Genomic DNA, 15,601 nt, shown 5'->3' with positions numbered 1-15,601 from the left:
CTCTTGACACAATGCAGACTGGTTTGTTAAGATGAAATGTTTTCACAGAGATAAACATGTGAAACTACGTTAAACATGGGTTTCATCACTTTTGACCTCTGTTGCTTCCAGTCATGGCTAAGAGCACTTTGTGTAATTATAAAGTATCGTATATCATCTCATCCAAGCCACAATAATATAAGGACCCTTTTCCAAATTATTAATCAGAAATATTGTCTCCATAAGTTAAATAAAAGTTGATCAAATTAAGACACTATTTGTACCCAATCGTCACTGAATCTGTGAAAAACATACCTCAAAGTGCCTTATGGAAAACATATTTCAAACTACAACAACTCAGACAAGAAGAATGTTGTTCACGCTAAAATTGACGACTTCATAATTCATAAGCACCTGCATGTATTGACTTTTTAGTACATAATGACCAGTTTGCTGTATCTTTTAACCTGATCTTTCTCCCCATTAGTCTCCTCGTTGTCCCCATCAGTCTAACCGACTACTGTCGACAACAATTTCCGAAATTGGTCCAGTGTTGAGGAACAACACAATGTAAAGTAATCCTATGGGGGCAAACTGGCACCATCATATACGTCCATTGAAAGTGCTTGTTTTTGCCACTGACAGCCTCTGATTTTTATTATAAGTACCTGGCATTATGGAGAGACTCCCACTCTATTGTATGGTTGAATACAGGGGAAGTTGGACAGAATCAACATGGTGCTGGATGCTGCAAGGAGATTCCTGAATGTTCTGGATATATCTGGAGAAGTTCTTCACACTACACTGAGGAAGGGATTTGTATCAACTGGGTCTGGATGGACGGGATCACTTTGAATGGACAGTGTACATACTCAACCAAGAAAGAACAGTAATGGACCCACATATACGATAATTAAATGTATTTCTTTGTCATCAAGCTGTAAACATGCACTTATTTCCAACACATTCAAATGTCTCTTCTCTGAGAAAGTCAATCCTTCTTTTATGACCAACGTTTATGTTGCTTATGTTAATATATGACCAACAAAATCAAACTCTCAAAAGGTGACGTGTTGCCAGAAGACAACAATGGAAACGTGAATGCCGGTGGGACGAGATTAACTGGTTTTAAATGAACTGGGAATATTCACGTGCGTTAGGCAGGTATTAGGAGTGGCCTTTCTGGACCCATTATTTTGACAGTGTCTTTTGAAAGACTATAATAAACGGAACAGTTTGCTGTAAAATGAAAACCAGATTTAAAACCAGTTAATCTCGTCCCACCGGCATTCAAGTTTCCACTGTTGTCTTCTGGCAACACGTCACCGTTTGAGATTTAGATTTTGTTGGTCATATATTAACATAAGCAACATAAACGTTGGTCATAAAAGAAGGATTGACTTTCTGAGAGAAGAGACATTTGAATGTGTTGGAAATAAGTGCATGTTTACAGCTTGATGACAAAGAAATATATTTAATTATCGTATAAAAAAGAACGAGACAGAGAGGATCATCGATCTGAATGTTGACTTCCTGGTTAGTCGACATAGGTACAGGCCGGCTCACTCCTACGACATACCTGCCTCATGCACGTGAAAATAAACCACTTCATTAAAAACCAGTTAATCTCGCACACCTGTGGTCACACACTGGATAACTTTGCCTTCATGGCTTTCTACCCATTTCACCCAAAATATGATCTTGTCCGAAATGTAACCATGTGGGGATGTTGCCGAGGCCTTGTAGGAGATCCCTGGCAGAAAGAGGCAAACCTCTCCAATGTGTGTACTTGGCCATGGTGCCGGCTGGGAAGAGTTTGTGTTTCAGTACAGAAATAATCGTAGCTCAGTGTTATCTTAAAGTAATTATATTGTCATGATTGAATATTTAGATGATTTTGACAATGGGCATAAGATCTTTGAATTCGATGGCCGCCCGTATTTATGTGGTCCTATATGTAGATAAAGAGACAGAGAGAGAAAGAGGGGCGAAAGGAAGAGGAGGGTGAACCAGCTGCTTCAAGGCCACCAAGCTCTGGAGACTCCTGGTGTTCATGTAGGTGTTGTGGCTTTATAAGGTCCACAGAGGAAGAACGCTGCAAAGAGTGGGACCTGCTGCTGTTCCACATTCAGACTTAGCCTTGAGTGGGACTTGGTCACAAGAACAAATAGGCCGGATGAAGCAAAAGGTAAAGATTTATTTTTATTTCCCTGTAGAGTCATTTTCCATAATGTTGTTTAGACTGAAAAACAGCAAAACTGGACAAATTCTAAATAAAAATGTCCCCATTAGTCACTTAAATACAAAATATGGGAAAATGGAGTCAAACGTTAGCCTTGAAAGAAAACATTTGAATACAAAACATTTACAAACACGGTTAAAATCCCTTTTTGAAAATAGTTTTTTATCCAAATTTATTTAATCTTTGACACTATCAGTATTTCTTCCAATTCTTGTCTGTTATGTATAACACAAAGGCAACTCCAGTGTGTCAGTGCAGGAATCACCATTACCTTTTTTTAAAGAAGGTAGAATATTTGACATTTTTTATTTACACATTCATTTGACAAATCGCTTGATGACATGCCACTAATTAAATGCTGCAAAAGAAATACACTTTCACACGTTTGCATGTTGCCCTGAAACAAAACTAACAGAAGAGTCAGGAAGACGCCAGTCAATTATTATACACCTGTGCAATCCCAACAAGAAGAGGTGAAATGGATGAAAACAACTCTGTGAGTTTGTCATGGGTGTGTCGGGCCTTGGAGCTATGGACACAAACTCATTTTAAAGACAAGACATCATGCTTTATTTTCTATTTGTTTTGGTGCCAGCTGAATATACAGTACAATGTTATGTGCATGTTGTCGGAGATGTCTCATCTGGTTTCTGAAGATACTGATTAACAACACTGACTATAGTCGATACCTCTGCCATGGCCCCTTTACCTGCAACAAAGTAAAGAATTCCAGCAGAGTTACACAATCACCTTCTGTAGGAAAGAATACATTAGCAGTCAGTGGCCTGGAAGTGATGATACAATGAAGACACATACCTGTTCTTACTTTCTATGCACATTCTCCATGCTCACAAACACACTTTGATAAACATATTCTCTACACTCCCAGGGTTTGCATATCTAAATCGTTGCTGGCCGGGTCATTTAAGCGCATTGTTAAGACCCACCAGTGCATCAAGGGGACACTCCCCTATCAGAGACACAGCATTTTTTAACTCTCATTAACACAAGACACATGACAAAGAAAGTAGTTTACAAAGCAGAGGAGTTAATCAAGGACATAAAAAGGACATATTCTCCCCAAACTCTGGCATTTGGCAAATTTTTGAGAACAATTTGACCTCTGCTGTACCAGTCGGTACATGACTGAGTTGATCAAACAATCTAATCTTACTTAATGGATGTCGCTTGGAAAAACAAACATCCCCAACCCATTCGGGTCCAACCTCTTTCAATTTGTTGGAAACGGAAGTAGGTAAATAGTAGACTCTTAGCTGAAGAGCTCATTCTTAGGGCTTTAAGAGTTTTAAGTATGTTCTAATGAAAAGCACAAATATAACTGATGAGCTAGTAGTTAAATCAAGGTTAGGCTTTCTCTGGTTGAAAGCTTGAAGTCTGTGGTCAGATATGACCATAAGATACATGCAACAATTTGACTTATTATTTTACAATTACTGCCATTGAGGACAACTTATGTAATTTAAGGTAAGAATTATTTCTTGATTGACCTGCATACATAAAACAGTTATCTGTTATAATCTATATAATGGAAGCACTTTAAGCTAGAGCAGTGTTTATGTTTCCAATGTGTCCTGTTGTGTCCCACATTCTGAGACATCTCAAGGTAAAAGTAGAGGTTGTAGATACTTAATATCTTCCGTTTTTTTTCCTTGTATTTAAACCCACCTTCATCTCCACATACTAGCTTTTTAGAAATGCAGGGGATTTCCACATATCCAAACTCTGTTAGCCTGGATACCTGCTGGGCTGTGATGGGATGCTGCCACATAGCTGTATTCATTGCGGGGCAGAAGAGGAGAGGGCGACTGGTATCCCAGGCTCTTACCACACATGTCTGCCAAAAGACAATGATCAACTTGGAAATAATTCCATAGAAATCATGTTATGAATTATTATTTGCCATAACATTTTGTAGGTAATCACTTCAGAATGTCATCTTCTTACCAAGAGATTGTCACAAATTCCATTTGCAATCTTTCCAAGAGTGTTGGCATCAAGGGGGGCAATGACGAGTAGGTCTGCCCAGCGCCGTAGTTCAATGTGCAACACGGGATCAGTTCTCTGAGTCCACAGCTAGAACAGAGACATGCTGTCAGGAACGCAACCAATGACACACTCACTTCCTCGTGGAATGATACTTTAGACCAGTTTAAAAATCACTCAATGGCATTTTGCATATATTCTTTTAAGTTTCAAAAGTTACATTTTAATGGCATACAGTGACCTTAAAATTGACTGTATGGAGGTATATGTCATACTTATTTCCCTTATTAAATACTAAAAAAAGTTATTAAAATATGCATTTTATATGTATTTTAGTCAGCTGATCAGAAGCACCACATTTAAGAAACTCTGCTATAGACCGTCAGTAAAGAATGGCTACACTAGGACATTTAAATTCATTGTTACCTCCCACTCATCCATGTCACTGTAGATTTTTACTGAAACCTCTTCAGAGTTGTAGAAGTGCTTGGCATGCTCCGTGGTGACTACTCTCACATCCACCTAAAGCATACAACAGACAGTAACAGTCACAGGGATGTTAAAGCACTTATTAGTATTGCTATAGTGCTGAAGAGGTGGAAAACTAAGATGAGACTCATACACATGTTGAGTAACTGATCTTATCTTGGAGACTATTTATGGGTCTTACATTTTAGAAAAAGTTAGCACCTTTCACAGAATTGTGTGGTAAGATTTTCACAATAACACCGGGCATGTGGTTTTGACTGCACCTCTAAAGACCTCATGATACATTAGTATCGTATTAAGGATCACCTTTTATGTTGTGTTTTAATAACAAACTATAGTAAGACTTTTTTTGACCCTTTATATGATTTTATATATTATTACTTTTTCCATTATATTTATTATTACAAACTATTCTAGATAAATTCATTACTTAGTGTAATTCCCAGAGTTTGAGTTTCTCTCATGCTGAATGATCTATGCAACTATTTAGGATGGTTACAGCTCTCAAATATGTTTAGTATAACAATATAAAACCCTAACACTGTCCTTATTCATAAAATGTCTCACAATAATACAGATATCTCTGTTACTGTCATTTGTGAGGCTTTAAACCATAACGTATCTGACTAATAGGACTATAACAAGATGTTTTACACAGCTGGCTTGCAGCTGCAATATCTCCATCTTGCGTCAGGGGTGAGTTGTGCGCTGTGCCACGTGGGGAAACAATAATGTGTGAGGGTGCATGAGGCATCTACTTGGTGTACAAGTGACTGAGACAGACACAAGATACGGTCGTTAACAGAAGGCTCTTAATAAAAAGAATGAAGGTGGAAGTAGCTCACCCCAGGGAGCTGAAGGAGCTGGGATACTAAAAGAGGCAGTTTCAATGATGCGACGCTTCCCGTCACGCCAACAAGAACACGAAATGTCCCACAAGATCTCGAAAAATCAGTTTTTAGACCGTCAACATGCTCCGCTGTCTCCATATTAGTATATCAATACGAAGAGGTCGACAAACTGTCGCTCTTTAGAACACCTTTTCACTATTTCCGTAAACATTCACCTGCCAGCCAATCAGAGGAGAGCACAACCAACGTCTCTGTCTCCTGCACGAGCACGTCACTACGTTGACGGATTGTGAGCGCGCGTTCGCGGAATATTCTGAGTATTTGCTGAAGCCCTCGCACGACAGTTAGCATGAAGCGATGAGACCATTCATCGTTCGTCCAGCCTGATATTTATTTGAACCAACAACAAAAAACAATGCCGCTCACGCCTCTCGTTTACTGGGCTCAACGCCATGACGACATTTACCTGCGAGTGGAGCTGACGGACGCTCAGGTGAGCTAACGAGACAGGACCTGCAAACTACCTGCACTCACTTGTATCTATCTAAGGCTCGTGCACTATTATATGTAATCTAAAGCTAAATATTAAAGTAAGCAAATGAAGGGTGCAGGTTCCTGAAAATGAAAATGCCACACCGCTTGGTAGCTGCACACTTTGCATAATTGAATGGAAAAATGCGTGTTGTTTTTAGGTGATAGTTGATATTTTAAAAAGCCCTCTGCTAAGGCCTGATATTAATCGGGTTTAATCGCACAAACCCTGTGAAGAGATGCGCTACTTTAGAGATGAGTATCATGGTTTTAAGAATGTATGTGTGTGTGTGTGCGCGTGTGTGTGCGCGCGCGCGCGGTCAGTTGCATGAGTTGTGGTTATTAATAAGGGTAAAAGGCAGGTGCTGCTTCGTCCAAAGATGTCAGGCTGCTCGAAGGACACTCTTCAGCACACTTTAGTTTACTCCTGTCTAAATGTTGGCATCATAGTCATATAGTTTGTTTTTTATAGTGCTGCATGTTGATGTACTGTTTATACATGTACATGCAAACAGTAACATGAGGGTGGATCGTATGTGAAACGGCTCATTTCCTCAATCTTCTTTAAACAAGGAAATGATTGTGGCTCATTATCAAATGTCACTATGGGTGATGGATTGTAGATTGTTAAACTAGCCTTAGTTTTATTGTTTTGAATATGCTTAGACTTTGAATAGACTTTATTGTTGTCTCTCTTCCGCTGTAGTGTGCACCGGTTGTAATATAATGCTTGAATTCTAACTCTTAAGAGGAAGTATAAGATCATCATCTGCCTTTCTGCTTCTTTTTTTGTAGAACATCGACGTCCAAGTGCATGAGAAAGTGCTTCAGTTTAGAGGTGACACACACTTCATGTTCATGTTCTGCAATGCAAATGTTCCTAGAAGTTCATGATTTGTAACATTGTTGTGGTGTTTTTGTGTGTAGCCCAGGGCCATGGTGCAAAAGGACAAAATGAATACGAGTTCAGTTTGGAGTTTCTTTTACCAGTAAAGTCAGAGGTACGTCTCCATTTAAAAAATCCTTCCTACATATTTACTGCTCCTTTTTTCTCTCCCTGTGTTCCTACTGGTTTTGTTGATTGTGCTCATTAACTGTGTGTCCAGGTGAGCCACAGGTCCACGCAGCGGCAGGTGAATATCACTTTGCAGAAAGAGCAGCGAGGCTGGTGGGAAAGGCTGACGCTACAGGAGCGCAAACCAGTCTTCCTGACACCAGACTTTGACCGCTGGCTGGACGAGTCCGATGCGGAGATGGAGATCCGGGAAAAAGTGAGATTCATGTTTTTTTGCATCTGAGGGACATTTACACGCAACGACCCTGTGCATTTGACAGCTGTATTAAATAATAGTTAATATTGCACAATGTCTAACTGGCTCAGAATGTACTATTGATAACAAGGCCAAAGATTGAACACTTGTATACATATGTTTTACTTTGATAAGGAGGACAAAAAGAACAGGCTGAAGGCTTCAAGGCACGAAGAGGAAGGTGAGTGCAAATCTGTCCGAGTTAAGCGTTTCAAGCAAGTTGTTATTCTCAGTTGCCTCAATGTTTTCTCTTTCTTTCAACTGTCTCAGGGTTCGTCAGCCTGACAACAGGATATTTGTTTGTATATAATCTGGTTCAGTTTCTTGGCTTCTCATGGATCTTTGTCAACATGACCGTGCGGCTCTTTATCTTTGGCCAAGGTGAGGAAACCGAAGATGTCTGGGGCTTCACTTTCTATTTGTTTTTCCTGCTCTGATCAATTTCTTCACGACAACCTGGCAAGACCGATCATTTCTAAACTCTCCTCTCATGTCAGATTCTCTGTACGACACATTTCACACCATATCGGACGTGATGTTCTTCTGCCAGACCCTGGCCTCGGTAGAGGTCCTCAACGCTGCTTTTGGTGTAGTCCGGACGGGTGTTATTCCGACTCTCATACAGGTATGGGTTGCTCATTTGTTTGATGTGCAGTGACACCTGCTTGTTGTAACCGTGCGAATATGTTTCAAGTGTAATAACTATATCTTTGTGTGTTTTGTTCTTTTACTAGGTGGTTGGAAGGAATTTTATTCTCTTCACCATTTTTGGTAGTGTGGAAGAAATGCACAACCAGCCAGTCGTGTTCTTCGTTTTCTATCTGTGGAGCGCCATTGAGATTTTTAGGTAATTCTGCATCTGCCTTGTCGGTGTTTGTCACACTGTGTGTGTGAAGTTATTTATACAATGCTCTATTTGAGGCTGACGCAACTGCAATTTTGTTGTGCATGCATTATGACAATATAGTTCTTGAATTTAAATGAATTGTTCGAGGTGAACAGTCGTCTGATTGTAAATTCTGATGGTTATTGTCAATGTCTCCACACAATCTTCTGTATAAAGTCAGTAGTTCTCTAAATGGACATGAACTTCTGCTGAATAGTGGATATAGTTGTCAATAAGGTGTAGTTTAAACAATATTGTAAAACTTGGGGTTGCCTGGCACAAAAGTTTATTTTGTAAGTTACATGGCTGAGAGGACTAATCTATATGTTTGAACTGTCTCATGCTTTTAGGTTGTAGAGAGTCCTCTTTATAAAATGTTGTTTTGTATGAAGGGTTTGCAAAACAAAACTTTTGTACAAAATGCTGTGAGTTCAAGCAGACTGCCCATTGAAAGGGCAATTATACACAATGGTGTATATGCCATCATAAATGCCAAACATTTGATGGTTCCAGGTTCTCAAATATGACAATTTTTTGCAAGGAACTTGAATATTTTGGGGTTTGGACTGTTAGTCGGAAAAAAATAATAAGCAGATGATTTTGGTATTAAAAATAATTCTTAGTTGCAGTGTTACAACAGAAGTTAAGACTAACTGTCAACACAATAACTGCACTGTAAGTAAAAGGGCAAAGTGCAGAAGCTACACAGGTGCAGTTTGACAGCTTTTGAGGTGAAGGTTTACAAGAAACAACGGGTCATTCAGGCTACATTGTTATGAAGACGGATAGTTATTAATGTGTCAGTTGATTAACACGTTGTTTCTTCATGATGCACCAATTTCAGGTATCCATTTTACATGCTGGGCTGTTTCAATACAGAGTGGAAGACGCTCACATGGCTGCGGTACACGATCTGGATACCGCTGTACCCATTAGGTGTTGTAGCTGAAGGTGAGCTGGTTTGTTTCTCTCAGAATGACTAATTCTTCATACAAGTGCTGAACTGTATCTCCCAATCCCATGTAGCTGTTGCTGTGGTACAATCCATTCCCATCTTTGACGAGACCAAACTCTTCAGCGTTCCTCTGCCCAAAGCCGTCGGTACCTCCATCAGCTTCTCTTACGTCCTGTACGTCTATCTCGTCCTCATGTTTCTGGGTAAGTCTTCATATGAAACAGTAATCATATGTATATATATATATACAAGCAAATAGTTTGTTCTAATGTCAGCATTTTTGTTCTGATATCAACGTTTTGGTTTACCGCCCCCTCTTCAGGACTCTTTATCAACTTTCGTCATCTTCACAAGCAAAGGAAGAAGCGTTTCCGTACCAAAAAGAGGAAAGCAAATTGAGCTTCAGCACCAACACCACTCCTCTAACACCTTTGCTGCCTGCTTGTTTCTGGATAACATCTTTTGAATTATACTCATCAGTGTTCCAGTCAAATTAGTAGTTTTTGTTACAGGAAGTTGTTTTTCTTTAATTTGTTATCAACATGAACATCCTATAGATGCAATATGTCATCATTGCATTGACTGTCATGAACTGGTGATTCATTTCTTTAAGATGCAAGTTCGTATTTCTTAGATGTGAAGAGCTATAGAAATTGATATCTATCCTTTTGTGATACTGTTTCTTTTGCAGTGGTATTGCTAGTGTTATTTGAGATACAGTAATTTGTGTATGAAAGAACAAATCTCAAGAAATACTTTAATTGTTAACATTCCAGATTTTTTGAACCGTCCAACAAACCTCAGGAAAAATGACTCTGGTGACTTCTAAAATCTGAGCATTTTGCGTCACTTCTGCTCAATAATCTCCGGCTGTGTAGACTTTGTATGCCTTCCCCGCTTTATTTAATTATTTTCACCTGAATTTGAAATGCCAACAATAACAGTCATTTCATGTAAATGTTATTTGACACTGAATAAAAAAATGTTATCTGGTCAATTTGTGGAAACGGTCATACTAAGAAACATGTAACATTTTACAAACACTTCATTATGTACCTTTCGCCATATTTAGGCAGTGTCAAAGGAGTCTACGTTATCAAACAAATAGACTTCTTTAGGTTCCACATGTGGGTTCCCTTAGATTTCTTTAAACCACATAAAGCACACATACAGGATACTATATTTTAGGTAATTACTAATTGAGACGTGGCTCAGCTGGAAAAGTCTGTGTGCATTGGAGCAATGTTGTGATCGAAAGCAGCATACTGGGAGTCACCAGTGCTGGCCAGTTTGAGCTGCTGTGCGGCGTGGGAGAGCTGGAAAGCGGCATCCGGGTGGGCGGAGTCTGGCAGCAGCGTGCACTCTCTCTCCAACAGGTCCGCCACTCCCTTCAGGAGCTCCCAGAAACCAAAAGCCAGGGCAGCCTTCCGAAGACGGTTCAGCTCCTGGCAGATCCAAAAAAATCAAAACTGTAAGTTAAATCAGCAAAATATGGTTTAAGTTCAAAGTTCAGAGCCATTTTCAGCTTGATTTACCTTGTAGAAGGTTTGAGTTTTATCTGGCAATTTCCTTGCATTCCTGAGGATCTTCTGGACATCAGTCTGTGGAATGACAGCATCATAACTTAAGTGAATGATGAGCAGAAATATGTTTTGAATAACATCTCAGTATGGTCATGCTTTATTCAGTTAATTTTTTAGCCAGTTAATTACTCTCTAAATTGAAACTGATACTATTAATTGAGGAAGGCCCTAGCTGCAATGCACTGAGAAAACACTCCCTCCAGTCTCTCATAAGTACCACGGCATTTAGACTTTAGGAACACAAACCAAGGACGGCAAGTATTTATGACTCCGCTGTCGTTTCTCTTTAACTTCAACAAACAGCGGCGCTTGTATACAGTGACTTTACTTTACCTGTAGTCCACTGGCCTTAATCCACACAGTGACGTTCTGGGCGTAGCTTCGTTTGGCCGAGGGCTGCAGAGGGAAAGGACTTTTACTGTCGTCCTCTCCGTAGGGATTTTCAGCAGCCTCTGAAATGCCAGGACGGCCATGAAACGTCAGAGAGAAGTCAGTATCAGGATCAAAGTCAGAAAACTGTAAATTATTAACTGCTTGATTATGAACAGAAAGGCCTTTGGTCTTTAGGAAAAACAACAAGCAGTTACCTTTACAAGGGTTATCATAGTGGGTCATAAGTTACATTAAAATGCAGAGTTTTACAATATCCCAAACGTGTCATAAACTGAAAATGATGCGTTCAGGAACAAGACGCTACGGAGTATATAAACAGTGCAGAAGAGACGATGGCGATGTTTTGTTCTACAACTTGCTGTGTGCTTGTTTGTGTCTGCAGAGAAAACAGTAGAAGGGAAGGGTTACCCGATATTGGTCCCAAATGTGTGATCTTGCCCAGCCAAGGCAGAGGCTCTGGACCGGGCTCAAACAGAGACATCATCAGGTTTGATTTCTTTTTACTGTCAGCTTGGGAGTACAGCATGCCGTACCACTCGGGCCTGAGGAAAAACTAACTTTTAGGGCCATTTCTTCATTTACTCTGCAGGTGTGTTGAAATATAAATGCACTCAATTTTGAACAGAATTCAAATATGTTAAATATTAACGCTCTGCTGCATCTCACCCCAGCTGAACCAGTGCCACCATGCCCTCCACTTTCAGGCTGCCATGTAAAAGTACACAGAAGTTTGGACTTTTGCCTGCCATTTGACTGGCAGAGGGTTCCTCCTCAAGCTCATCTGTGGTTCCTGTGCCAACTTCATCCACCTCTGAAAGCAATACAAATAAAACACATTAAAAATACCATAATCTTGCATACTGAGGGCTCATTGATTTAGATTTTTGTGTTTTAAAAAAAGATGTTTACTTTGAGAATGGAAGGTGACAATAAGCTGTGTAAAAATGATTGCTCTGTTGCGTTAACAGAAGCTTGTTCATATTTTCTCCCCTTTTTTGTCTTATATATTATACATTATAATATTATAAGCACAGTCTGAGCTTTCCTTGTTGCAAATAGATGTGGATGATTTATAACAATCTGCTGCTTTAAACGGAATCAGCATAGTTTCTGTTAAAATTAAAGCAAAGAGCTATACAGCTGATTTGTCTAGGTTTAGTTTTTCTTTAAAACAACACAACAAATGTTCAACACTAACCTTTGTTTACATTGATGGGCAATACCAGGTGTCTGGAAATAACAGGAGGACTGGAAATGTCAGCAATTTCAATGAAGCCGACAATTTCCAAATCTGAAACAAGTATAACAGAATAAAGATGCGATGAAGGGAAAATTGTTGAACGTGAACTCTAAATTGTGAAATTTGAAGCCAGTCGGGTACCAATATTGACTGATCGGGGCATGGGTTCCACTTCTTCATCCATCACAATAGGCTCAGGCCGAGGGAACACCTGAACGTCCGAGGACAAGTTCCCACAGTGCAGCACAGCATGGAGGGGAGTGTACGCGTGATCGATCAGCCTCCTGAAGACACACAAACACATTCTCCGAAAGTAAATATATAAACATTGAAAAGTACATTTCTTTCTGGATTATTTCCCAGGGAGAGTCATACCCAAACATGGCCTGTACACTCTTCATGCAAAGAGGTCCCTCCGTGGTAAAGATCTGTCCATCACCTCCGCTGAGACGAAGTAGCTCCTCCAAGTTGTCCATGGCATCAGTCATCTGTAACTGCAATAGCACAAGACAAGGATTGCTTCAACAATATCGAAGCTATAAAGGCCCAGCAGACCTTAGATCTTCTGTATGACCAGCTGCTTCTGGTCGCATGGTATCTGATCACAGATCCTCCATAGTTTTACACCGACTGTGTTCAGGTCAAGATGCAAATAAGTAGAAATCAATTGTTGACTCAGTCAGTACCTCCTCTGCATTGGCTACAGACATGATGAACATTTTGGTAGGGAAGGGGAAAGGGAGTGGGAACTTCTTGTCATCCACTCGATGCTTCAGTGTTTGGAGGGAGTGACGTAGGGAACCCTTTCCAATACCAAGAGATCCATCGGTAACCAGCACCACCTGCAGGACAAAGGACGGAGGCACATAAACACAACCCCATGCAACAATAGATGGGTACAGATGGATGAAACCACAATGAACACATCATTTGACCGCACACCGGCTGTATTAAGGAGGTGTGATGATGATGTATAAAGGACCTGCCAATTTACCTGACAGGGACAGGCACTGCCCCACTCCTGCTGGACCACATTACTAACTCCATTAAGAGCTGATTCCAGACATGTCTTGTCATAGTCTTCCAGGTTGCCCAGAGCCTCCTGTTCACACAAATACATTCATTAGTTAATCCTCAACTCTTCTCCAATGTTACATCTTCTCTAAAACGAGAAAAACATGCTTTGACTTTTCAGATTGATTTCTCATATGAGGATGTATATTTATTTATATTTGTACCTGCAATGCATTGTAATCTCTGGTGAAAGGCACCAAGAGCTCCCAGAGGGAAGAAAAGGCCATCAGTGATGTGAACTCCAAGCGGTAGTTTGAGGCCATGTGTTCAAACAACATGTTTAGTCCGTGGACAGCCAGGTTCTTCCTCTGAAACTCATCGCTGCCATCCAGCATCACCGGCCGTGTCATGGACAGAGACACGTCCATTAGGACCACGGTAGGCATGGCGCACTGATTGAATAGATGACCAACAATACAATGGACTTATAGTACCCACCAATGTGCTCTCACTGAAAGAAAACAGAATTAAGAGGAAGATGAGAAGTTAGCAAATGTAACATTACATGGTGTCACTTACTGTCTTTGGGGACGTGTTACGAAACTACGAACATTAACGACATTAAAGCTAAGAAAAGAAACATGTCACAACCTATGGTCACAGCAGAGGTTAGCAAATGTTGCTAACATACGCTAGCATTTTGTAATGTAACACCAGAAGACCAAACAGTTCTGTTTACCATTTAACAATTGTGAGAAGATAACTATCTTTAAGTTAAACTATGAAATGAGTAATTAATATGATAACAACTAAATGTATACGTGCCATTAAACGTTTTGCTCGCCATCAGTGTTTGTGTGTATGACTGTGCACCACTACTTCCGTCCGGGCGACAACAGTGTACTTTAGAATAAATAGTTCCTGTATATTCTTTGGATTTTTCATATTTCTGTGCTGAAAAGTCTACACAGAACGACATGTCCCCATTTCAGATAAAAGTATTGTACCTCTATACTTTTTACAGTCCAAAAACTAACGTTATATTAAAAACAAAAACAAAAAAATCCAGATGACGGGCACGCACTAGGACCACGCGAACCAGCGACCGCGAAAGCTCCCAACTTCCCCTCTCAATTTATTTGCATTGAGGAAGGAAATATAAAGTCTTGTTTGAGTTTAATACATATTAGATTTATATTTTCTTTAGTTTGTTTAGATTTCTTGTTTTCTCCTCTGGCCCACATTCCAGCTACCGCAATTAAACAAAACGAAGAAGAACTTTACCCTTGCCTTTTCTTTTAATACAAAAGAATATGAGTGATGTCTTCAGGCATAATGTGTTAGCCAGGAAACGTTGCGAGATCAGAGTGAGATCATGTTAGATGACAAAGAAAATGACATAATTGAATGGCTGTTATTCAACCTTTAGTTATTTAATATAACATGTCGAATATGCACACAGTAAGTCCCCCACGGTGCCTCTTCACTCAACGCATTCATGAAAGCCTGTCCTTTATGAACCTGTTATATAAAGTTAGCTCATGAACAACATTGGGACAAAAGACAAAGTGGCTGATGGGCAGGAGGGTAACAGCTGCAAAGATACAAAACTCACAATAATATGTAATGAAAATAATCTTCTCTGTCTCTCATTAATGCTAAATGAAGCATGTATTAAATCAACTCTGGATCACAACAGGAGTGTTATGGCATGAAATATGGGAAGCGGTGCACTCAACAAAGACAATATTTCAGTTTTTATTTTGGGCATAGTTCAGCTGAAAAGAGATTTTAACTTCAGGTGTCTGTAGAGACATTTTCAACACTTGGAAAACAAAACAGTTAAATCCTCAATACAAAAGATCAGACATTTGTTTTCTATGAAAAGGGGGGATCAAATCCTGCCCTCCCACTCCTGAAGCTTTCTGAACAATGTTTGTTGTTAATGTGAACAAGATCAACAAAGAACACCTCATTTCTGACCAGAGAACTGTCTCTGCAAGAAAAGATGAAAACTGCAGCAACGGTTGTAGAAGACGTTGGACAATGTGGTCAAAGTAAAGAAACTCTGTCGTCCTCCTCTTTGTCCGAATTCTGCACCAATCTGGAGAGAAGAGAAGAACA

General features: G+C 39.9%; 3 protein-coding genes across 3 annotated transcripts; 1 reads left to right on the top strand and 2 right to left on the bottom strand.

The window, feature by feature from the left end:
* Positions 1-2,202: 2,202 nt before the first annotated feature.
* On the bottom strand, positions 2,203-5,747 carry ppcdc (phosphopantothenoylcysteine decarboxylase). The gene is made up of 5 exons (XM_079163612.1): positions 5,560-5,747; positions 4,652-4,747; positions 4,187-4,315; positions 3,908-4,076; positions 2,203-2,930 (listed from the first exon to the last, which is right to left on the bottom strand). The coding sequence occupies exons 1-5, from the start codon at positions 5,701-5,703 to the stop codon at positions 2,836-2,838; spliced, it is 633 nt and encodes a 210-aa protein (XP_079019738.1). The 5' UTR covers positions 5,704-5,747; the 3' UTR covers positions 2,203-2,835.
* Positions 5,748-5,883: 136 nt separating this feature from the next.
* Positions 5,884-9,855, top strand: hacd3 (3-hydroxyacyl-CoA dehydratase 3). Its single transcript, XM_079163712.1, has 11 exons — positions 5,884-6,058; positions 6,892-6,934; positions 7,024-7,097; positions 7,203-7,367; positions 7,542-7,587; positions 7,677-7,787; positions 7,904-8,031; positions 8,141-8,253; positions 9,137-9,243; positions 9,319-9,450; positions 9,570-9,855. Exons 1-11 carry the CDS (start codon positions 5,981-5,983, stop codon positions 9,644-9,646), a joined length of 1,074 nt encoding a protein of 357 aa, XP_079019838.1. The 5' UTR covers positions 5,884-5,980; the 3' UTR covers positions 9,647-9,855.
* Positions 9,856-10,040: 185 nt separating this feature from the next.
* On the bottom strand, positions 10,041-14,361 carry ints14 (integrator complex subunit 14). Its single transcript, XM_079163711.1, has 12 exons — positions 14,299-14,361; positions 13,702-13,984; positions 13,458-13,565; positions 13,150-13,305; positions 12,839-12,957; positions 12,605-12,747; positions 12,422-12,514; positions 11,890-12,034; positions 11,632-11,765; positions 11,164-11,282; positions 10,783-10,848; positions 10,041-10,692 (listed from the first exon to the last, which is right to left on the bottom strand). The coding sequence occupies exons 2-12, from the start codon at positions 13,921-13,923 to the stop codon at positions 10,459-10,461; spliced, it is 1,539 nt and encodes a 512-aa protein (XP_079019837.1). The 5' UTR covers positions 13,924-13,984; positions 14,299-14,361; the 3' UTR covers positions 10,041-10,458.
* Positions 14,362-15,601: the final 1,240 nt, after the last annotated feature.

The sequence above is a fragment of the Pholis gunnellus genome, assembly GCF_910591455.1.
Source record: "Pholis gunnellus genome assembly, chromosome: 7".
In the NCBI taxonomy this organism is placed as follows: Eukaryota; Metazoa; Chordata; class Actinopteri; order Perciformes; family Pholidae; genus Pholis; species Pholis gunnellus.
This window is presented reverse-complemented; position numbering and strand designations above follow the sequence as displayed.